Raw genomic sequence first — 23,834 nt, 5'->3', positions numbered from 1 at the left:
TGGCTAAGGACATCCGCCATATCGTTCAAATCTCACCGTTTAACGATTTGCCTAGTGACGTTTAGGCAGATCATGAAATTCCTAGGCATATCATGAAGCGCCGCCATTTCATGATTTGGCCAGTTTAGGCAGATCATGAAATTCCTAGGCATATCATGAAACGCCGCCAAATCGGTTCTGGCACTTCGCCGGCCGCTGCCGCGGCACGCTCGCTTCGCTCGCTCGGCTCGTGCGTCGTGATCACAATTAAAACTAACCACTCCTCGCTTCGCTCGTCGTACCTAAATTTTTCTATATAAATAAGTAACAAGTAGTGAATACTTTATTTATCAACAAAATACTAACCTCTAAAATACGGGCAGACGTCCATGGTTTTTTTCACATTGTGCACAGAATACGTTTGATTCACATAAAAAGAACGGAGCTGATGTTTAAAAGCTTCTTTTGCACTTCTATTTTGAATTCAATCACTAGTTTCGGTTTAAAGATCATTTTGTTGCGACGCCGACATTTTTCACGTGCTAAACAAACACGACCGGTCAGCTGGTCGCGGCCGCCATTGCATACGCAGCGCCACCAGTGCCATAAAAGAAACTATTTACGATGTGCCGGTATAGAGCTAGGAATATCGACGAATGCGTTGCTCTAATCGATCTGCCGTATTATTTCTCAGGCACATCGTGATATGCCTGGCCAACGTTTAGGCATATCATGAAATGGCGGCGTTTCACGATATGCCTAGGAATTTCGTGATCTGGCGGATTTTACGATCGCCGCCGACATATATATTATACCACACCAGACTTGCTCAAAGCATAAAAAATGAACACGCCACAGACTAATAAGAGATACCTACGCGGCAAGTAACATCTTGCATCCACGGAGGATTTTAATTTATCCTACTAATAATAATAAGTAGGTAATATTATAAATCAGAAAGTTTGTGAAGATGTTAGTTACTATGTTACAATAAAACAACAAAATGTTAATTTAAAGCAGTTAATAATAATATATAATGTGACCTGGTTCTAATTCTATATTTACAACATTTACATTTCAGGAATGTAAAAATAAAAAAGTATCAACAGAGTGCCTGAACTTTTTACATAATAATTTCGTGTTGATTTTATACAATTTTAAGTATTCAAAATAAACCTTCTAACTTATCTGATAACATTATGAAATTATATTATTAGGTATATTACTAATTTGTTAACTATAACGAGTGGTATACATTATTATGTACCTACCTGTTGTGTTTTTGTATGAGTTGAGTACACGTAATAAAATTCACAGCAGTTAGTAGTTTTTAATGAACAATAATTACGTAGCGCAATGGAATTCAAATGGTTTTTCTTTTTACGTTATTTATTATGAATAGTTTAAACAAAAAATAAAACATTGTTTAGCATATGAAAATTTTGTTTCAAAAAACTGATTGAAATTGATGAATGTGACGTTTTGTTAAGATATTTTGTAATAACATAGCTGCTCCAAAGCGCTATTAGTAAAAAGCCAGCTAATGTTAATTTCTTATTTACCAGACTTTCGTTGCAAAGCGCATCGCATAAGTTATTTAAGGCATGTTCATAACAATTTACTGAACATAAAAATCTGAATACCTATATTAATAATCCTGACAGAACTTTGGTGGTTATTTCAATAAAATCAAAAATTTTAACAGAAATAAAAATATAATGTAAATAAACTGTGGTGTAAACTTACACTAAAATTCCTTAACCTATAATAATCAAACTGAGATTGTATAATGCTCTTTCAGGGTGCTTACACTAAGGCAATCGTTTGATTAGTCAAAAAGAAAAGGCAGCCAACAAGAGAAACCAAAAGGGACCTTTATGATGATGACCCCAATGACTGCATTTACGTTTTTTACATGTATAATATAAGATTTACGATCATCCATCACATTACGATGACCATCGAAATACGACTAACAGGATGCATTATGTTCAGACCATATAAAAAAGACAGGCAATAGGCAGGTTTATTGAGAGATAGAAAGAAGTAACTGATTAGCACGAAAGCCATGGCCAAGCTCCCTTAAAACATGGCCGTTTAATTCAAGCAAGTTAAGAGTATGGTCATTTAAATCTATTTCCACTTCCACTGATGATTGCGCCATCCCTGATCGAGCAATAAATGTAACATTGAGATACGTATTGGTAAACGACACAAACTTTTCAAAAACAAATATTGTCTGATTACAGCATCATCAACACAAGTTATGGTGATTAATGAAGAATCCTCAAAGCACTAAGGTGTCTGACAGCTTTTGCACATTAAAAATAAATCCTTTCTCTTTAGAAGGGAAAGCTCTGTGCATTATCCCTTAATCACCTACAACCTTTTATTAAAATCAGTTATACTTTTCAGACTTATAAGCAAAGACAAAACCAAAAATCTTATGTACCTATGATACAATACTCATTTTGCCCTAACCATTGTCCCTTCAGCAGCGTTACAACAGTGGAGTTTCTAGATCTCTCACCACATTGCATAATCCGAGTCTTCCATGTCAAAGATTGTGAAGAAGCCGAGGATTGTCAGGTATACTATGACATTGCCCGCTATGGTTAAGTAACATGCGCCTGCAGCAATCTGTAATTGGAAGACATCACTTTAAACTTTTGGTGTATTCATTCAGATATAATTTATGTATGACCCGTTTACTCTGCACAGTATTACAAAATATTTAATAATGGATAATAAATAATCCATCCCAGCCTATATACGTCCCACTGCTGGGCACAGGCCTCCTCTCAGAACAAGAGGGCTTGGCCCATAGTTCCCACGCGGGCCCAGTGCGGATTGGGAACTTCACACGCAACATTGAATTGCTTCGCAGGTTTGTGAAGGTTTCCTGACGATGTTTTCCTTCACCGCAAAGCTCGTGGTAAATTTCAAATGTAATTCCGCACATGAATTTCGAAAAACTAACAATATTTTAACAATATTTTTTAAATTGTCATTGAATTGGAAGATGTTTAACTTATGTAGTTGCGACGATGGCACCACAACGCCAATGTTGGCGTGTGCAAGCGATTAAGATTTTCGGTTGGTTGGTCTAATTGCCTATTGAAGCAGTGCAGTTCGTAGGACAGGAGGTGCGGTTTCAAATACCATCTGGCGATCAGATATTTTTTAGATTTCATTGAGCAAGCGTATTTATATTACAATTTTTAAATATTGAATACTTACCGTACCCACATGTGCTAGCACAATGGGTAGACCGAAAGAACTGACAATCAAGCCCATGGTCAAAAAGACAGCAGTCTCCATGCAAGGGGAGTTGCCACCACCGGAGCTGTCGCTGTGTCTCCGAGCAATCATGGTAGGTATGGGACACAACACGTAAAACAGGACTACAAAGAATGGCCACCATAATCTGAAAAATACAAAAGGTTGAATGAAAGAACAAATAATTAAACTAGTTATTAACTGAATAGAAGAAAACTGTTTTTTCTTTATCAGCTAATTTAAGGGCAACACACACAGAGAGCGGGCGCGGTCGGGTCGTGTCCGCCGCGGGAGCCGCGCGGTTCGTTGTATTCACACAGAGCGCGGGTCGGACCCGCGACGGGCCCGCGGCGGCTATCAATGTTGCCAGTTTAGTGACTTTATCCCTAGAAGTGACGGCTTTTGCTTAAATCTTAGCGACCAAAAAAAGTTTTGATTAAAAAAATGGTTTATCTGGCGACTTTTGGAGTACAAATGAAAACAGTAATAAGAATAAGAATAATTTTATTTTCTCAAACATGCTCGGCAATGTATGCGTTAATGTCACGAAATGGAGACATGAAGATTCTCATTTATGGCTCCCTACCACCTCTCTACATAACTTCTTGGCCTAGGCCATGAAGTATGTATGAAAATCCATTATTGTCCGCTGCTCTAACTTTTTAATTTTACTTACTAACATTAAACTGACAAAGAAAAAATTACGAACAGCCAACCACCACTACTCTATAAGCATTTGCGATACTGCGATGCGATGCCATGCGAAGCGATGGGATACGATGCGAAGCGATGCGATGCGATGCGAAGCGATGCCAAGCGATGCCAAGCGATGCCAAGCGATGCCACGCGATGCCAAGCGATGCCAAGCGATGCCAAGCGATGCCAAGCGATGCCAAGCGATGCCAAGCGATGCGATGCGATGCGAAGCGAAGCGAAGCGATGCGATGCGAAGCGATGCGATACGATGCGAAGCGATGCGATGCGATGCGAAGCGATGTGAAGCGATGCGAAGCGATGCGAAGCGATGCGAAGCGATGCGAAGCGATGCGAAGCGATGCGAAGCGATGCGAAGCGATGCGAAGCGATGCGAAGCGATGCGAAGCGATGCGAAGCGATGCGAAGCGATGCGAAGCGATGCGAAGCGATGCGAAGCGATGCGAAGCGATGCGAAGCGATGCGAAGCGATGCGATGCGAAGAGATGCGATGCGAAGCGATGCGAAGCGATGCGAAGCGATGCGAAGCGATGCGAAGCGATGCGAAGCGATGCGAGGCGATGCGAAGCGATGCGAGGCGATGCGAAGCGATGCGAAGCGATGCGAAGCGATGCGAAGCGATGCGAAGCGATGCGAAGCGATGCGAAGCGATGCGAAGCGATGCGAAGCGATGCGAAGCGATGCCAAGCGATGCGATGCGATACGAAGCGATGCAATGCGATGCGATGCGATACGATGCGATGCGATGCGATGCGATGCGATGCGAAGCGATGCGAAGCGATGCGAAGCGATGCGAAGCGATGCGAAGCGATGCGATGGATGGATGGATGGATGGATGGATGGATGGATGGATGGATGGATGGATGGATGGATGAAATATTTCCTCACATTGTTTGAGAAAAGCACTATACAAGCCTCGGCCAGAACAGGGATTGCTGAACTCGTCCCTTACTTCATGGCTTCAGGCAATTATACAGTGCCGCGAGATATATGTGGTTAACAAAAAAGTAAAACCGACTCCAAAAAAAATAAAAAAATAAAATAAATGGAACCGACTACAAAACCCTTCAAAATATTTTCCTAGGTGTACCTACTAGCTCGAAGTCGGTGCCTCAGCACGAGCCAGCATAAATAATTGAAATAAAAAAAACCGACACGCTCTTGCCCGGTTCTTGTTTATTACTTCATCACGTCTAAACCACTGAACCGATTTAGATGAAATTTGGTATACATATAGTTGTAGTCACAGAGATGGACATAGGATAGTTTTATCCCGGAAAATTTGTATAGTTTCTGCGGGATACATTGTATACCGAATTTCATCTAAATCGGTTCAGCGATTTTGACGTGATGATGATGGCTGATGAAGTAATAAAGAAACACACTTACAAACTTTCGCATTCATAATATTAGTGGGATGGGATTAAAAGTAAGTGTTTTTGTATATTATGTATGTTGTTCGACAGTCAACGTCATAAATAAGTGATCACTTTTTAGGTATAGGTACCTTATCGCTTTCAGTCGTTACACAATTTCGTATGGCTTATCAAACATGACGTTAAAGTGCCAAGGTACAAAAGTGATCACTTATTTATTACGTTAAATGTACCTACACGATATGTCATTAATTAATTATAATATTTATCTAATTAGTTATCAACATTTTTTTTTCACGTAACCCAACCTTTCAGACCGCCAGTGCCCTGTCACTACCAGATTATTGTATTGTTACACAATTTACATAAGTATTCCAAATTTCAAGTCAATCTGACTACTGGAAGTGGTCAAAATATACTTGCAGAATTTGACTACAGACGGACAGACAGACAACGGGACATGTGAAACTAAATAAAAGGTTGTAAAAAGTAGACTTTATGTTATTCCAGCTATCTACGTACCAAATTTCATTCAAATGCCGTTTTAGTGTGAAGGAGTAACAAACAAACAAACACACACACACGCACACACACACACACACACACACACACACACACACACACACACACACGCACACAAACTTTCGCATTTATAATATTTACTTATATATAGTACTTGTCAATTTAATTAGCTGTACATGGCTGACAATTATATTTTTATTAGAAAGTTAACAGTGTGGATTTTACTTTATTATTTAAATTTATGTAATGGTTAAGTTACAGAAATACGTTACTTTAACTTCCCTTAAAAAAAAGCCTGGGTGCCGGTAGCCCAGTAACACACTGTAGATAGGCAATGCTAATATATCGATACTGTGGAGTCAAAGTTATCGATACTATCAAAAATTCGATATATCGTTGCAACCCTACCTGTCAAAGGACGCCGCGTGCGAAGGTAAAGCCATAAATCGCACGCGGCATCCTTTGACAGAGGCGGCGCGTGTCAAAGCGGCGGCGCGATACAAACACCGGCCATTTGCCGCTCGGCACGGCTGCCAAATTAGGGGTTTTCCCTCAAATTTAGGGGGTAAATAACTGGGATGGGGTATTTTTAAGGATTGTTGGGAAGTTTTGCTTTTTATATTTATTTTGTATTTCTTATATTTCACATTATTTCTTGATAAAAAAAATAAAAATACAAAATTATTGGGCCTGGGGTAACCCGATCTAGCCAGTCAAATTTGATGACTCAGCATGACCCAGCAGGATCGTGAGGTAGACGACTATTGTTCCATACCTGCTGGCTCGTGCTGAGTCACCGACTTCGAGCTTTCAAGGGTTTTGCGGTCGGTTCCATTTTTTGTTATTTTTTTTGGAGTCGGTTTTACTTTCTTCTTAAAAAAATATTTTTATACGTATTAACCTGTTGAACCTAATAAGATTTTGCATTACCTGCAGCAACGCATGCTAAAATGTGGTATAGTAGTTAGGTTATATTAACATATATATGTTTTATCCAATATAGCTTCCATCGAAAATAGCCTAGTGTGTATTTCTTTTCAGACTGTTCCATATGGGTATCAAATGAAAGGGCTCGAAAAATAGAATCTTCACACGAAAAAAAATCAAATCCAATGTCGCTGCCATCACAAAAGCAAATGTAATCGTCTGGACCATAGTTCAAAAACGGAACCCGTATAGTTTCGCCATGTCTGTCTATCTGTCTGTCCGTCCGCGGCTTTGCTCAGGGACTATCAATGCTAGAAAGCTGTAATTTTGCACGGATATATAATGAAAACTATCCCGACAAAATGATACTTGTACAATGAAAATTTAAAAAAAAAAAAAACATTTTGTGGGTACCTCCCATAGACGTAAAGTAGAGATTTTTTGTATGTAAGTAAGTAAAATAATGTAAAATTAAAAAAAAATCTGGATGGTAAGTATATCAAACTTACAATCCTGCCTGATGTCATTATACGACATGTTGCTGTGTGTGTAATCATTCACTTCATTCTTGTGGCACTACCTATACTAACATGTTTTAGGGGGATTTCCAATTAATTATAGCAATTTTAGGGGTTTTTAACTTAAGTTTTAGGGATAAATATTTTTGAGAGTTGGTAACTCTGCGCTCGGCCCGCGCGCTGTTTGTGACGACGGGCGACGGCGCGGGCCCGCGCACGACCCGCGCCCGCGCCCGCGTTCTGTGTGAAGGCTTCCATATACCGCCATGCAAATACGCCCGTCGCGGGCCCGCGCACGACCCGCGCCCGCTCTCTGTGTGTGTTGCCCTTTAAGTAACAGCACAGGAGGGACAGATCTTATTTGCATCAATTTTTAAAAGTAAGAAAATAATGCAAAATAATCTAAAGGATAAGATTAATTTTAATTATGATAATCCAATATATTTTCTATGAGATGTGGACCGCAATTTCCTTCAATGAGATGGTGATCATGATTAGGGTTGCCAGGCGTCCGGATAAAGCCGGACATAGTTAGGCTTTTTAACCGACTTCAAAAAAGGTGGAGGTTCTATGTTCCAGTGTTTGTATTTTTCAGTGCGTGTCCGGCCAAATTAAACGGTGTCCGGCTTTTGTTAGGCTTTTACATTTTGACCAGTCACATGGTCGTTGGAGCGAGCGACGGCGCGTCGTCGTTTCTGCCCCGCACCGTACGCCTGTCTGTTGCCTCTTCACCCTCAAACCGCTGAACCGATTTAGATGAAATTTGGTATAAATATAGTTTATGACTCTGGGAAGGACACACAACGCGAGCGAAGCCTTAATAATTTAGGGCGTCCGGCATTTTTGCCTAAAAGTACTTACGGCTAAACTCTGGCAACCCTAACCATGATCAATAAAGTTAATGGATAGACTAAACAAATTGCGAGTGGGTAGGTATTAAACTTTTGTAGCTTTGCCTACCCTCATTCTTGAGTGTTGTCTGCATACAAATTCGCTACTGTTTGATTTGTTCTCAGACAGCCAACACTCAAGCCGAATTGACAATATGGTAATTACTAATTAATTTCATTTCATGCAACCAGTATTACATTGCTGGGCCATGAAGGTTATGAGTTATAGTGAATGTGCTTCTATACACTCAAAGCGGATATTGGACGTCGTTTCTGTAAAGAAATATTCCAGTTACCTATGAGACAATCTAAACTATTTTGAACATGAAACTACCGTGAGACTCACTCATATTAAATGATATTGTAACGGATAACTCACGTCGTAGAGCGGTGGGCGCGTAGTGTGAGTGTTGCGGCAGCCGCCGAGTCGCGTGCTCCTGAGAAGAAGGGCTACGAAATAGCCCGAAACATGTCGAGCTAAACTCGGTTTAAGACGTGAGTTATGCGTTACAATATCATTTAATGTAAACTATGATAGACATTTTAGTGTTTCTTAATTTCAGCTGTTTCGCCAATCTCGGTAGGCAATGGCGTTCTGATGTACAAAAAAAAAATGGTGTCTCGCGTGTTCGTGTGTAGCACTTGAAGGCATTAGGTATTCACAGTTGATGACAGACAAGAAAAGACAGAGGAGTGGCTTATTGTGTTGATTTCACAGATCGCCACATTGCCCCGTGTGCTTGATCTCTTGATTGACGGACGCACTTATCTCTCGATAAGTGCGACCGTTGGTGGCGAGAGTGCATTCAGGCGACGCGCAAGAATTCTCATGACTTATAAAAATATCTTGAACTTTTTAAAGAAAACAAAGCTATCAGTTGAAAACGGAGGTGCACGAGTACCCGGCTATGATCTGGTTCCGACGGTTTCGACATAACGGGTAAGCAATTTAAAAAAAACCAACTGTTTCATAGGAAAATGTTTATTTAACTTTGTATTTAGATCAACTTATAATTTTAACAAATCGTCGTATCCCCGAAAACTGCCCCTATGATCATAAGGCTTTTTTCTTTTATTTCATTTTTACATTCTACATTAAATTAGGCATCTTTGAGTGTAATAATTGTCTTTATAAGTTGAAAACTTTTCTTGATATTCAATTTTATTAAAAGGCCACTATTTCCTGGCGGCAAAATTTGACGTAAATAAAAGCCACTATCGCCATTAGGGCTATTCTTTGAGGCGCGAACCGCGCGCGTGCGGTGCGGGGTGGGGGCACAAGCGCCGCTCATTCATTACTCCGCGGACTGCGATTGTGAGCTCTATAGTCTTGCGTATTGGAAGTATTACGACTTTAAATAGGTAGTGACTAGTATATAACATTTGTATGGCTAGTTTTCGTGTCACATTGGATATTTTTCATATAAATTTTAACTACCAGCGTTAAGAACTCCACCTATAATGAAACGTCGAGCTCGGAAAATAGTGCATTTAGTCGTAAAATATAATGTAGTTGAGAAAAGAAAAGTCATAAAACAGTTGACAATAGGTAGTAAATTACAACATACACACATATTTTGAGATCGAGTAATAAATAATTACTTCCTTATATCTTTTTATAATTGCTGGGCTATAATAGAACGTATTTTTAATTTACACTGTCATAATCTTCGTAAAACGCAGAACAAGGCCCTTGTGCTGATTGTAGCATTTTTCTGCGGAATCGAAAAAAAGCTAATGTATGGAAGAGAAGAAGCCATAATGGCATTTGTGTCTTTATTCTACGACTAAATAATTATTTTGCTTTAATTAATGTGTTTAAGTGTTATAAAATTAGGTTTATTGGTGAATTTGAACAGTAAACGAAAGTAATTTCGGTTTTCGATGTGTTTTCATCAAATTAAAATTAAAAATAACACTTAATTTTATTTAAACTATATGAGTCCTAAAGTACATAGAGGCTTTTTTATGATTTTCATTTTATCATTTAACAAAGATTTTACTATAAATAAGACTTTAAATTTACCTTTCTGTAGGCTGTTTTTGTATCCACAATTTATATGAAAGAAAGCAAACCTATTGAGTCTCCAATGCCACCGGATTGTAAACAAGAGATCGAGTTTTTACCTTCAAATTAAATCAGAAGTAATTTTAGAATTCAACAATAATGTGAATTTGCCCGAGCTCGTTATAAGTATAGAAGAAACAGAACAAAACAATTTTAAGACCGAATAGTATAATCGGCCACTATGTTTAGCGTTTGTGGACTATGAAAAAGCCTTCGATGTAATCGAGACCTGGGCTGTAATGCAGTCTCTTCAGCGGTGCCATATTGATTATAGATACATCGAGGTGTTATAGAGTTTGTACAGCAACGCCACTATGACGATCCGGTTGTAGGACGAGAGCACACAACCAATCCAACTGCAGCGAGGTGTGAGACAGGGAGACGTTATTTCTCCGAAACTGTTCACAAATGCGTTGAAGGAAGTTTTCAAGCTCTTGGACTGGAACAGGTTCGGCATCAATATCAACGGCGAGTACATCACCCATCTTCGTTTTGCGGATGATATAGTCATAATGGCAGAGTCGCTGGAGGAGCTCAATACTATGCTCAGTGACCTTAGTATCATCTCCCAACAGGTGGATCTTAAAATGAACATGGACAAGACTAAAATCATGTCAAATGTCCATGTCACACCCGTGCCGGTTATCGATGGTAACGATACACTAAGTTGCTGACCACTATGTTTATCTTTGACAAGTTGTCCAATTGGGTAGGTTCAACTTTGACAAAGAGATCACCCGAAGAATCCAACTCGGATGGGCAGCGTTCGGGAAAATTCGTAATATCATCTCGTCCAATATTTCGCAGTGCCTGAAGACTAGAGTCTTCGACCAGTGTGTGTTGCCAGTGACGACTTATGGCGCTGAGACGTGGTCCTTGGCTGTTGGCCTTTTAGAGAGGCTCAGAGTCACGCAACGAGCTATGGAGAGAGCTATGCTTGGAGTTTCTTTGCGCGATAGAATCCGGAATACGGAAATTCGTCCAAGAACTAAAGTCACCGACATAGCTGGAAAAATAATGCAAGTTGAAGTGGCAATGGGCGGGTCACATCGCTCGAAGAACAGATAACCGTTGGGGGAGATAAGTCCCCGAGTGGCGACCACGAACCGGAAGACGAAGCGTTGGCAGGCCTCCCATCAGGTGGATGCAAGAGTTATCGTTCATTGTGGCGGTCTAAGGGGGAGGCCTTTGTTCAACAGTGAACGTCTTCCGGCTGATGATGATGTTACTAAAGTTCATTATCACTGATCTCAAATTAGCGCAGACATGAGGCTCATCGGCATCGCCTGCGACGCGGATTTTTGTCGTCAGAGCCTTCGTCATCGCAGAAGAGTGGCTTACCTGTCGGTATTCTACAGGCTACATTTCGGAGAATGTGCTTCGGAATTGCACGACCTTATTCCACCTGCTCCTTTCTTCCACAGGTCGACCAGAAGTAGGCGGGGTCTCCACCCTTACGTTGTCAGTATTACAAAAATCCGCACAAAGCGTTTTCGCTCTTCCTTCATCAACCGCACAACAAAAGAGTGGAATTCCCTGCCTGCGACTGTGTTTCCTGAACACTACAATTTGGCCGCTTTCAAGTCCAGGGTGAATGAGCATTTACTAGACAAGCGTGCTCCATCGTACGTAGGCTTCATCCTCGCTTTCCATCAGGCGTGATTGAGTGATTGTGGCCAAACGCAAGCCTATACTGTATAAAAAAAACAATGTTTTAAGATTAATACGAAAAGAACAGTGCATTGAGATTTTTATGGTCTGAGAGGCGATTTAACTGTTTTTTTTTAAATATTGCTACTTACACTTAATTTCTTGCTTACTTTCTTTTATACTTATTTGAGATTTAAGAAGCAATTATATTTTTGTGTTTTTCTATATTCCTAAAGTTAATTATCTGATCTAAAGATTAACAAGAGAAGAAGAGTGTTTTTCTTATTAATTACCTATTATAATATTTTTTAATGCCTGAGAGGTAATTTAATTGTTTTTTTTAATAGTGTTACTATTTTCTTAAAATAACTCGGATTTTGTTAAAGATTTTATATCTTTAATTTTTTTTGTTTATTTTAATATTCAAATTGTACATTTTCTTTAAAAACTAATTATTTTCTTGAGCGATGAAAATGGTTAACCAGCATTTTTTTAATTGAGAAATGACTTAATGGCGATTGCGACCTCAACATTTCCGACGAAAAAGGCCACAACATTCCTAAGAACCAAAGTTTGGTGCTTTCGAGGGTAAATACAACGGAGAATAAGGAATTAAGGGACATAATTATTTTAAATTCTATTATTATTACCAATTTTTTTTCTAGACCAACCACAGGATGTTAATTCATGATACTAAAACAAAAAAAATATCAATATCTTTGTTATTATTTTTAATAAACACAAAAAGCTGCTCCTGAAAAGTTGCTGTTTTGCAATTACGCCACTATTCGTGGGATACGACGAAATTTTAGTCTTTATTTCTCATTTATTAATAATTTTTATACTAACTAGTCATTGAGATCCATTTCTTTAAGTATTCATTTGTTAAATTTTTAATCTCAAGTGCAATAATCAAACTTCAAATTCAGCAGATTGTGATTTAAAAACACAAGTCACACTGCCTCACCCTGCACCGCTTAGCCCTTCCGAGTGGTGGATTTTAAATTTCGTTATTTCACTATTTAGGAATAACAACATCATTACCATCATTAAAGATAATCTCAGTCTAGATTACATACTCAACATGGCTTATATAATTATTAATTATCAAAAAATTCTGAACTTAGGGTAAGCAAGCCAAAAGTCCAGGGCCTTGCGCTTGCAGGGGTCTCTCAAAAAAACCTAAGAAGGCTCACTAGTCTCTGCATTTCTTGTCAATATCAGATATACACCCATTGTGGATACACATACTTTGCCTCAAGATCTACCTATGGCACTTGCCACAGCAAAGGCAGTCATGCCACTGTCCAGCATGTGCGAGAACAAAGCACAATATTTTTTGGATACTTGGCTTGGCACAGTTTTTTTATCTTAGTTCTAACTGTTCAACACCCAGCAGAGACCTGGCATGAACTGACAGTCTGGAAAGGATTGCAATAGGAACTGGGAAGAACCTGCACATTAGCATTCCAGGTGATGCACACCTGATCTACTGGTTATCATTACATTATGTTACTTTAAGCAAAATAAGTAGGATACTACAATATTTATTTGTGATATTATTTGAGACAAAAGAGGCTAGAGTGCAGGTTTTTTTACCATTTGAAAGGTTAAAGGAGGTTATATAATAAAATTCTGGTTTCTTATGTGGTTAGAAATGAGACACTTACTTATATTGTGGTAAGGCACACGCTAAGATAACTAATGTCATTCCAATTGAGCCAGCAAAAGCCAATGATATCAACCTGTAATAACATAAGAATGATTATTTATTATATAGGGAAATCAACTAATTCTTGAGCACACGGACACCCAAGGAAAAGCAATTCAGTTGGGCTAGTATAGATGTTAATTTCATGCTTGACTGACAATTATATCCTTTTCTGCCCGATTTAGTTGGTTGGGCCCACTCAACAAAAATCAATAATAAATCATTTTTACCATTTTGGCTATGGAAGAATTTTTGCAGTAATAATTACTGTTAACTGTTGACAAGCTCCACTTTAATTAGTAATGTAACATAGGACCATACAGCGTGCCCTTTTATGTAATACACATGTGTAATAACATTAATGGCAAAGCAAATTGTAACCTAAGGAAATTTTGTAAATTATCTGGTAAGCTGTAATCATTTAAATTTCCTCTGCAAGGTCATTTACTTTGTTTACCTATTATTTTTATCATGATATTAATACCCACAGGTAAATTAGCTTCCACATAACAATTTATTAAGTCAACAAAACGCATTAATAATAAATTTGATAACAAAACTAGCTTTCATTGTCAGTGGTAACAAAACAAATAGAAAAAGAAAGATACAAGTTGTTTTTATCCAGATGGCATCGTTTTACGTTAGTAGTAATAGTAATGCACGTACGAAGGCAGTGTAGGTACGAAATCTGATAGCAAAATATATACAATGGATTGCTCCACATAGCAAATACTGCGTTACTCCCGTTTTATCATAAATACTTTGGTGTTGAAAATAAATATTAGCTCGACTTACCCTGTGATCCGTGATGAACATGGAAAAAGAGAAATAAATAAATTATAAAATAATGGTTAAGCTAAGTCCATATATTTGTAAATAAGAACTGTGAGTCACTCGAATGAGAATCAGTGTGACTTTTATGTACTATAAAACTGCAATTTCAGGAGATTATATCGAAGTAAATCATAAATTTACCTTTAAGTCCTGCCATTGTTTTAAACAATAGTTGTTTTGAGTCACTGTAAAGTGTTTTACTGTGTGTCTTTTTAATAAACTTTCGCTACAAGTAAACTGCACGAAGGAAAAACTATAATAATTGTGACATAGACAAGCATGAGACATGAAGTGAAGACAAGATAATGCAAGATGAAATAATGAAGTTTATCAAATCCATAGAGACTGAGTTGAGACTTTAGTCTTTAGAGGCCAAATAAAAACAAAAGATAGTTTGGTAATTGATTCTTTGGGGTGTCTTAATGAATATTAATAATATTTGAACCCAATAAACCCATTTCATTATTTTGTAAAAACATGCTTTCTTCCAACGAACGGATTTAATTTATCTAGCAACGTGAGCGTTTTTTCCCGTGCGCCAAAAACGATGTGAGTTTTACAAATTTTTTTCTGGTCTTATCTATGGTAGAGTACTAATTATCAGTGTTGCAAAGGTAAAGTGCTGAGGAAGGAAGAGCCACATTCGCTACTTTTCGGGTTAAAAAACTTTACCGTATTTCACGCCGCCTCTATCTTACAATTCTTACAGCACTGAGAAAGCGGATGTCTGAAAATTTGTACTATATTTGATAAGCTAAAGGTGACTGACTTATAAAAATCAAACAATTTGAGTTTGAATTACTTGTGTACAAGTTACAGAGTTGCAAATTGAATATTAACAACTAAATGACTCATTAAGAATAATCAAAAATGAACTAGTGCTCACGCAACTTTATAAATAAATACATAAATAACAGAGCTCCGACAAAAATGACTGGATGCAGTGTTTTTGGGTTTAAAAAAAGGTCTGACACAATATTAGTATGAATTGTCTTAATAGATTGATTGTTTGCAAAAGATTGCGTAGAAGAAAAGGTTAGCTAAGAATACCTTTTGAAAAAACTAGATTCCGTAGTTATTTTTAACGTTTGAGTGTTTTTTTTTGAGTCAGTTTTCCAACTAACGCTTTTTAGTCATTCATTCATATTCTATGCTTAGGTACTTATATTTAGCATGGCTGGATATTTTGACCCTTGCACGTAGTGTCGTATATACCTTTCGACTCTTGTACGTTTTTTACCTTGATACATTTAGCTAAACACGTGTTCACATTAGTTATTATACTTTATAATAATAATAATTGTAAACTTTATTGCCATGCCAGTTACATTAAAATAAAAAAAACAAAAACAAAAACTATGACGCTTGTTTGATTGGACCCGAATACATTTTAACTCCTGTCCATTTTAACCGCTGCACATTTTGACGTTTGTGCTTTTTGCCACGTAGACAGCCGGTCCGTAATTGTGACACAAATAACTATTTCACACCTCTCATTAAGTAAAGTAACTTTTACTCCCTGACGGGGGGGATCAAAGTGCAACTTTTCTGTTCAGCTTTACTAAGTGTTTTTTATGCAAATTCAACTGATGATTGTAAAACCAAACCATTTTGCTCCCTTGTGACGCAAATAAGTCAAATAACTATTTTCGCTTCTTCAACTGATTTTAAATATTTGTAATGGATGAAATTTTTAAAAGTGGCTGTTTTTTTTATCTGTAGGAATAAGTTTACTCTTTAAGTATCGATGAAGCTATACTTTCAAGTGAATTGAATTTCGTTTACTCGAAAATGTAAAAGAATATCAGATTTTTCTGTAGGACCGATTAATTATAAAAAATAAAATAGTTTTTATTTCCGCCAAAATGAACTACTACGCCTGAATACGGTTTTTGACTTGGTCCTCGTCCTCGTGAACGAACGAAAAAAAACCTAACTAAGATAATTAAAATGCAACCAACATAATAAAATGGCCTATTCCACTTAAATAGCTAAATTTTTGTTCAGGGACTTGGCAACACTCGTTCGGCATGTTTGACAGATTGTTTGTTCTGTTGCTGCAGGGCTACTACGAAACTCTAAACACGAAGTTCGTGTCGTGCGGTCTCTCTGACACCTATACTATTTAATACGAGAGCAAGAGGGACGGTATGATACTAACTTCGAGTTGCGAGTTTCGTAGTAGCCTTGCTGGTTCTGTCATGTCAGTCAATTGTCTGCCTGGGTGTCGGTCGTCACCTCAGCTGTGTATGTGTGTGTGTGTGTGTGTTTGTTGGTTGGTCGGTCGGGTGCGTGCTGGCTCGCTCTGGCTGTGTTGTGTGATTGTGACTGTAGCTGTTTGACGACATTATTCTCATTTAGGGACTGTTTATTTATTACTGCTTGTTCAGTTTAAATAGGAATTTAAAAACATTGTATATTCCACGAAGACTTAAAAAATGGACGACGATGCGGAAACTTACAAGTTGTGGCGTATAAGAAAGACTGTAATGCAAGTAAGTTCATAGGTTAGAATTGATGTTTTCGACGACAGTAAATAAAACTTGCGGCTTTGGAAGCGATGTATGAACAATTTACAAATGAATAGTCAAAATAAATTTACAGTTTGTTACTCTGATTTTATTTTCGTGCGTTACAGCTATGCCATGACCGAGGATACTTGGTCACGCAAGATGAATTAGACCAAACTCTTGACCAGTTCAAGGAACAATTTGGTGACAAACCGAGGTAAGTAATTTAAATACACTACGAAAATTACAAATAACAACCGGCACAAAAAAGAATTTATAAAAAAATTACATGTTGAAGTTAATGTAAATTAAAATGTATTCAACCTATATCAAAAAATACCACATGGATGTGTTTTTCCCTCTACAACTCTTTATGAATCACCATTTTTGTAAAGTATGTAATAAATAAGACTGTAGACCTTATTATTATTTATAGTACCTTCTGCAATGTGAACAGAATAAGGATGATTGAGACAGATAGTTAGATAGTGTGTATATAATATAAATAAATAAATTGTTAAATGGTGGCGTAAATGTGATTTCGAAACAATGGGTGGATGTAGAAGATATTAGGCAAATAGATTATGCTCTGGCTTGAGACAATACTTTTTATCTCAAAAAATTGCATCCCATCTAATAGTAATTATCATACTTTCTGCTGACCGAAAATATGCGACCCACAAGTCAAAAAATACGCTTGTCTGGTTTCAACCTGAGATTTGAACAGATATTCATATATTTCATACATAATAATATCTGCCCCTTAAGCTTTGTAGTCAAGTCCGCTAACCACTCTGCTATCTGGCTGTTGAAATATTAATACTTATAAATATAATCTATCTATACTGGTTACCACAGTGTATCTTCACATTTTCTGATATAGTTCTTTCCAAAAGGTTTTCTTTTATTTTTGCATCTATAATTTGTAATACTGTAGGCTGCATTTTGAAGAATAAAATTGATCAATTTAGTATCAAACAGAATCCTTGTCTAAATAATAAGATTAATAAGTACAAAACTTATAGGTTATCAGCTGACTTTGTCATCTTCTAATGACATGCCAATCTGCTGATATTAGAACCTGCCAGTTATTTACTAGTTGAAACCTCTTAGGTCAAAACTTTTCATAGAATTGTTAAAGTGGTCAAAGAAAGAAAGAAAAAAACACATTTATTGCCCATAAAAAGAAATACATTATTCATGACAAGGTACATATACATTCAGCTGTATATGACAAAAGGTTAAAATGGTGGAGTTACTGTTAATTACTGACATTAGAATTGTGGCAAAAAGTCTAAAAAAATTAATGATATACATACCTAAGAATAGCTAACAATACTGTTTTTTTTTTTTTACCAAACATTAGCTATCAAGCTGTTTTTATTAAAACTGTCTACTTTTCATTGGCAAAATTATCCTTTAATGGACAATGCCCGTTAAAAAAACTAAAAAGACATGCACCTTATTCATAAACAAATATTTTCACAGTGAAAAACGCCCGGCCCGCAGCGATCTTATAGTATTAGTAGCCCACAATGATGACCCTACAGACCAGATGTTTGTGTTCTTCCCGGACGAACCCAAAATTGGAATTAAGACCATCAAGACTTATTGTACTAGGATGCAAGAAGAAAATATCCACAGAGCTATTGTTGTAGTACAAGCAGGTAAGAACTTCAAGCGGTTTGAATAAATATGGTAAAATTTGACTATAAATTTATTTTACGTACAAATAGAAAATTCAGAATAGTAAATGAACTATTAAAATTCCATTATGGTTTATTAATTATTAGTATTTATTGGATTCATTTGGTCATAATATATTAATGTATCTGCCTAATTAGTTGGCTAGTCATAATTTAAAAAAAATATAATAGTCCAAGCCCTTGTATAGCCCCATATAGCTAAGGTGGTGGTGGTATAGATAAGGGGGATGGGTTTAATAACAGGGTATATCTTTATTAATTTAATGTTTTTAACTGACAAGAAAAATCAACAAGTCCAATTTTTTTGATAATCTTAAATCTTAACTGATTCAATAATTTTATTTTTTTATAAATCTAATCTCATCCCCAAAATAATATCAGTAAAACTTCTATTTCAGGCATGACACCATCAGCTAAGCAGTCACTGGTAGACATGGCTCCGAAGTATATTCTGGAACAGTTCCTGGAATCCGAGCTGCTGATCAACATCACCGAGCATGAGCTGGTGCCCGAACACATTGTCCTCACTCCTGATGAGAAACAGGAGCTGCTTTGTCGATAGTATCCTTTCTAAACCACAATTTGAAAAAAAATTAAAAAAAAAAACAAATTCAAACTAGTAGGTAGAAAATGATTTCCAGGGTTTTTGAAGTTTGTTCCATTTTTTGTAATAAAAATTGTTTTTGGTAGTTTTTAGTGATTTGTAGCCAAAGTGCATCTCAAAACGATTCCATTAGCTCAAACACAGCATAGTTATATCATTTTATAACAGAGTACCGGTACCTACGGTCTTCTTTATCAGGGTCCAGTTCACCAAATAATACTTTCTGAATATAAATACTTGACTTGATATTAAAAATGCCAAAATCGCTATAGGTGTGCTTCAAAAATTCGAAAAATGTTATAGAGTAACAAACATAAAAAAAATACACTCGAATTGAGGACCTCCTTTTTTGAAGTTGGTTAAAAAGACAGTAATATCTACATAAATTAACCTAGTAATTTGACTGAAAGTTTGAGTTTTTCGAAATTCATATGCTAAACATGTCATAAGCTTTTCGCTGATGGAAACCATTGTGACGACAGCAGCATTTATAAACCTGTGAAACAATTCTACTTTGTGTGTAGTTCCTAATCTGTACTAGGCCTGCGTTAGAGAACTCCGACCCAAACCTCATTCTGAGAGGAGGCATTGACATGATGTTGAGGTTATTTTGTTACTTTGTTACTATTATATACTATTCTGTTACTACCCAGGGCTCAGATGTGCTAAAATTACCTTGATATTATCAAGGAGTCCTATGTGACAACACATGGACTTCCTATTGCTGATAATGATGATGATGATAATGACTTCCATATTTTGGCTCAATAGAGCAATAGGAATAGCATTGTATATTGTAGCATTGGTATGCAATAGCATTGTGTGGGGTCACGTGTACACAATACAAAGACTATTGTACGCCACAATAGTAAGGGATACAAAAAACAGGTGTTTACACAGAGAGAAAATTACAAAGTAACTAAAAAAACCTAAAATGAACGATGCTTGAAAGTGGGTCCGGAGCAGTAACGTTTCCTGTGCTCTGTGCTGGGGTAGCATTTGCAAACAATAGGCGATTTTATCGCTTCAGAGTGTACAGTCAACGTTATAAATAAGTTATCATTTCTGTACCTTGTCGCTTTCAGTTGTTACACAATTTCCTATGGCTTTTTAAACCATGATGTTAGTGACAAGGTACAAAAGTGATCACTTATTTATGACGTTGACTGTTCCTACTGACGGATAGGGTGTAAATTAGTTCATCATCATCATCCCAGCCGTAGGATGTTGGACACATGCCTCCCCCATAGAACTCCAGATCATTTTTGAGGTTTATAAAGGAGGGCGAAACGAGTTGGCGAGCGCAGTATAGGATGTAAAAGTAGCCAAGAAGATGCTATTGCCTGTCTATCTGGTATTTTCCCTTAGTCGGTTTCTACGGCGCCTACGGGAAGAGAGGGGGAGGTAACATTCTTACGCCGACGGCCCACGGCACAAATAAATTAGTTACTGCCCGCAAATTGTAACTTTTCTTATGACTCATACTATCCAAGCAATTACATACACACTTGACAACCTGAATGTCCTGAGAAGACATTGTAATTTTATATTATAGCCTATTAAAAAAAACCATTGATCCTTGACTCTTGCACAGTAAACTGAAAGAGAATATGCTAATGAGAATACAGGCAGGTGACCCCGTTGCGAGGTACTTCGGATTGAAGAGAGGACAGGTAACTATATTGTATTTCGAGCCAAATTATGAAAAGTGTAAACAGAGACGCCATTTATCCGACCACTGACATTCAATGATGTGAAAACCTAGAACCTATTGCAAAATAATTAATCTGTTCAGTAAATCGATTAATTTATTAATTGAATAGATCAAAGTATTTTTGTCTATTTCATTATTTACAATAATTGATTTCATTCCAAAGACTGTTTATTCAATTATAAAAGCAGTATCTATTTTTTAATTTTAAGGAATGTAAATAAAAATCGCTTATTCATCCTCATCCGCGCATTAATAGATTTTTAAAATGTCAAATTTTCCACCACCTCTACGCTAGTCAGTGCTACTACAGATTATACACATGTTTCAATCAAGAAATAACTTCAGATTTTGACGAAGATTTTTCAAATGAAAAATAAATATTGAAATCAAGTGAATTTTGGTGAAAAAAGTGATTAGACATCTAGTTAATGACACGAATTATAGATAAATGTGTTATTGATTCGATCCAGTGGGTTTTTATACAATAATTTTGATGAAATCGGTTTGTTTACGCTTTTAATAAATTGGATAGGCATAATGTATATCAGAATGACCTGAAAGGTCGAATCTCTACTATAAAATACCACAACAACCACACTATACTTACATATTAACTTACCAGGCTAATTATTGCCATAAACGTGTAACTTTCACCCTTAAAAGAGAAACTTGTGCATCAAGCAAATAGGAAATCTGTTCCTTTACAGTGCTTTATAGCTAGCGCAATCAGGCAGACAGGACAGATGAGTGTTTATGTCCATCAGCGGACACAAGTATGAGAATAGTCATTCCCTTACGACAATATTATGATTTTGGGGCTTTCAAGAAAAGGGCTTATCCTTTCTTTAAAGGATGGCAACAGACCAATGACTATTGGAATTGTTGGCACTCACTCTCGTTCTTGCACTTATACATAAAACTTGATTAATGAAATGGACCAATGAAAATTGATGGGCCCAATTTTTATTTCAAATGTCTGTTGCAGGTAGTGAAAATTATAAGATCCTCGGAGACTGCTGGAAGATACATTTCCTATAGATTAGTTTGTTAACTAAGTTTTAATTAAATATTTTTTTACAACATCTGTTTTATTTGATACCTTCAACGAGTCCCTATTATAATAATAATGGTATTTAATGGAATGGTATTTATTGTATGGGCCAAGTTGCCCGAAATAAATGAATTTATTATTATAATTATTGTTTTTGATTTTATAAGGTAGGTGTATGTACCATCAGCCAAATCAGTAGTCTATCAATTTTTAAACAAGTCCATATCACATGAATATGTTGCTAAAGTCGAACTTTCAAGTTGACAGACACGTACGTCTATTGGCGTTATTGTTTTGTGACATGCAAACGATTATCAACTTTAGGGTGGTAGATCACCATATTTGGCTGGTGGTACACGAAAAATCGGGTCGGTATTATCCGAGCCGGTAAACAGTGTCACCCTGTTAGGTTTTCTTACCTATAACAAATTCAATTACTTATCTCCTTTTTACGACCTCTCAAATCTATATACTTCTATAAGCGATATACTAATTTTATTATACAGCCACGTCGTAAATGTAAGTAATCCACACTGCAGGTTAAATTATGTTAGCTTTTAAACTTCAGGACCGTTTCATTGTGACTTGCTAAGGCTTAGACTAAGGTATCCGGCAGGATACTTAACATGATAATTTTATCGTGGACATTGTATTCGCCCTTTCACATTCCACCTGTGACACTTTTGTCCGCGATGTCCGCCATAATAGATGGTGTGTGCTAAGTCCACGGCAGAAAGCATGCGCATAAGCAGGAAACATACAAACGAACTAGGTTTTCGGTCTCGATAAGTAGTTCAGCTATTCAGCAATAGATGGCGCTACTAAACATGCAATGCTTGAAAATTTATTTATTTATTTCGGGGAGCCAGAAAACGGATAGGGGTTTTCGATCTAGCTTGGTCTTATCTTATTATCAGGGGAATAGAATGTTCGAGTTCGGTAACCTACCGTGCTAATACACCACCAACGGTACCGACACAGGTGTAAAGTGAATTTTGTAAAATTCTTTCGAGATATGAACTTCTTATCTGCAACGGGTGCGTGTGGGCGCAAATTATGATCTGACATCACTGCAAAATGCGCTGTAGAGTGATGGAGCTAAAATACTATTTCGTGAAATAATGATAACACATTTACCTACTTTATATAAGTACTAGCTGTTGTCCGCGACTCCGTCCGCGTAGTAATAGTTTATCGCTATCCCGCGGGAACTATACAATTTTCCGGGATAAAAATATCCTACCTATATCCTTATCCGGGACTCGAACTATCTGTATACCGAATTGCATCTTCACAAACTTTCACATTTATAATATTAGTAGGATAGGAAGCAATAGGAAGTAGGCTGTAGTGCCATGTAATGCTTATTCAGTTGACATAAAGAATGCTTGGAGCAAGAAGATTGGGTTTTAGTGGCTCATCCCATCCATCCATGTCCATACTAATATTATAAATGCGAAAGTGTGTGTGTGTTTGTGTATATGTTTGTCCGTCTTTCACGTCGAAACGGAGCTACGGATTGACGTGATTTTCGGCATAGAGATAGTTTATGGGCCAGAGAGTAACATAAGCTACTTTTTATCCCGGAAAAATGCACAATTTCCGAGGGAACAGCGCGCGATAACCGAATTCCACGCGGGCGAAGCCGCGGGCAAAAGCTAGTTATCCTATATAAAGCACCCAAACACAGCGGGGCACAGGTTTCCTATCAGAATGAGAGAGCTTGAGCTGTACTTCCCATGCCGGCCCAGTGCGCATTAGAAACTTCACACGATGATTTT

The 23,834-nt window shown here is 37.2% G+C and overlaps 2 protein-coding genes across 5 annotated transcripts; one reads left to right on the top strand and one right to left on the bottom strand.

Moving 5' to 3' along the window:
• Positions 1-1,753: 1,753 nt before the first annotated feature.
• On the bottom strand, positions 1,754-17,937 carry LOC141435120 (leptin receptor gene-related protein-like). 4 transcript variants are annotated; one of them, XM_074097691.1, is made up of 4 exons: positions 17,832-17,937; positions 13,594-13,669; positions 3,220-3,406; positions 1,754-2,619 (listed from the first exon to the last, which is right to left on the bottom strand). In XM_074097691.1, the coding sequence occupies exons 1-4, from the start codon at positions 17,920-17,922 to the stop codon at positions 2,506-2,508; spliced, it is 468 nt and encodes a 155-aa protein (XP_073953792.1). In that variant the 5' UTR covers positions 17,923-17,937; the 3' UTR covers positions 1,754-2,505. The 4 variants fall into 4 exon arrangements, with proteins under 4 accessions (XP_073953792.1, XP_073953795.1, XP_073953796.1 ...); XM_074097694.1 differs by lacking the exon at positions 17,832-17,937 and adding an exon at positions 14,610-14,770; XM_074097695.1 differs by lacking the exon at positions 17,832-17,937 and adding an exon at positions 14,376-14,404 and having other exon boundaries at positions 13,594-13,668.
• LOC141435119 (DNA-directed RNA polymerases I, II, and III subunit RPABC1-like) lies at positions 16,703-22,082 on the top strand. The gene is made up of 6 exons (XM_074097690.1): positions 16,703-16,963; positions 17,107-17,195; positions 18,467-18,645; positions 19,083-19,245; positions 20,883-20,961; positions 21,988-22,082. The coding sequence occupies exons 1-6, from the start codon at positions 16,907-16,909 to the stop codon at positions 22,051-22,053; spliced, it is 633 nt and encodes a 210-aa protein (XP_073953791.1). The 5' UTR covers positions 16,703-16,906; the 3' UTR covers positions 22,054-22,082.
• Positions 22,083-23,834: the final 1,752 nt, after the last annotated feature.

The sequence above is a fragment of the Choristoneura fumiferana genome, chromosome 14 (genome assembly GCF_025370935.1).
Source record: "Choristoneura fumiferana chromosome 14, NRCan_CFum_1, whole genome shotgun sequence".
Taxonomy (NCBI): domain Eukaryota; kingdom Metazoa; phylum Arthropoda; class Insecta; order Lepidoptera; family Tortricidae; genus Choristoneura; species Choristoneura fumiferana.
The sequence above is the reverse complement of the archived record's forward strand: the minus strand, read 5'-3'. Positions and strand labels throughout refer to the sequence as shown.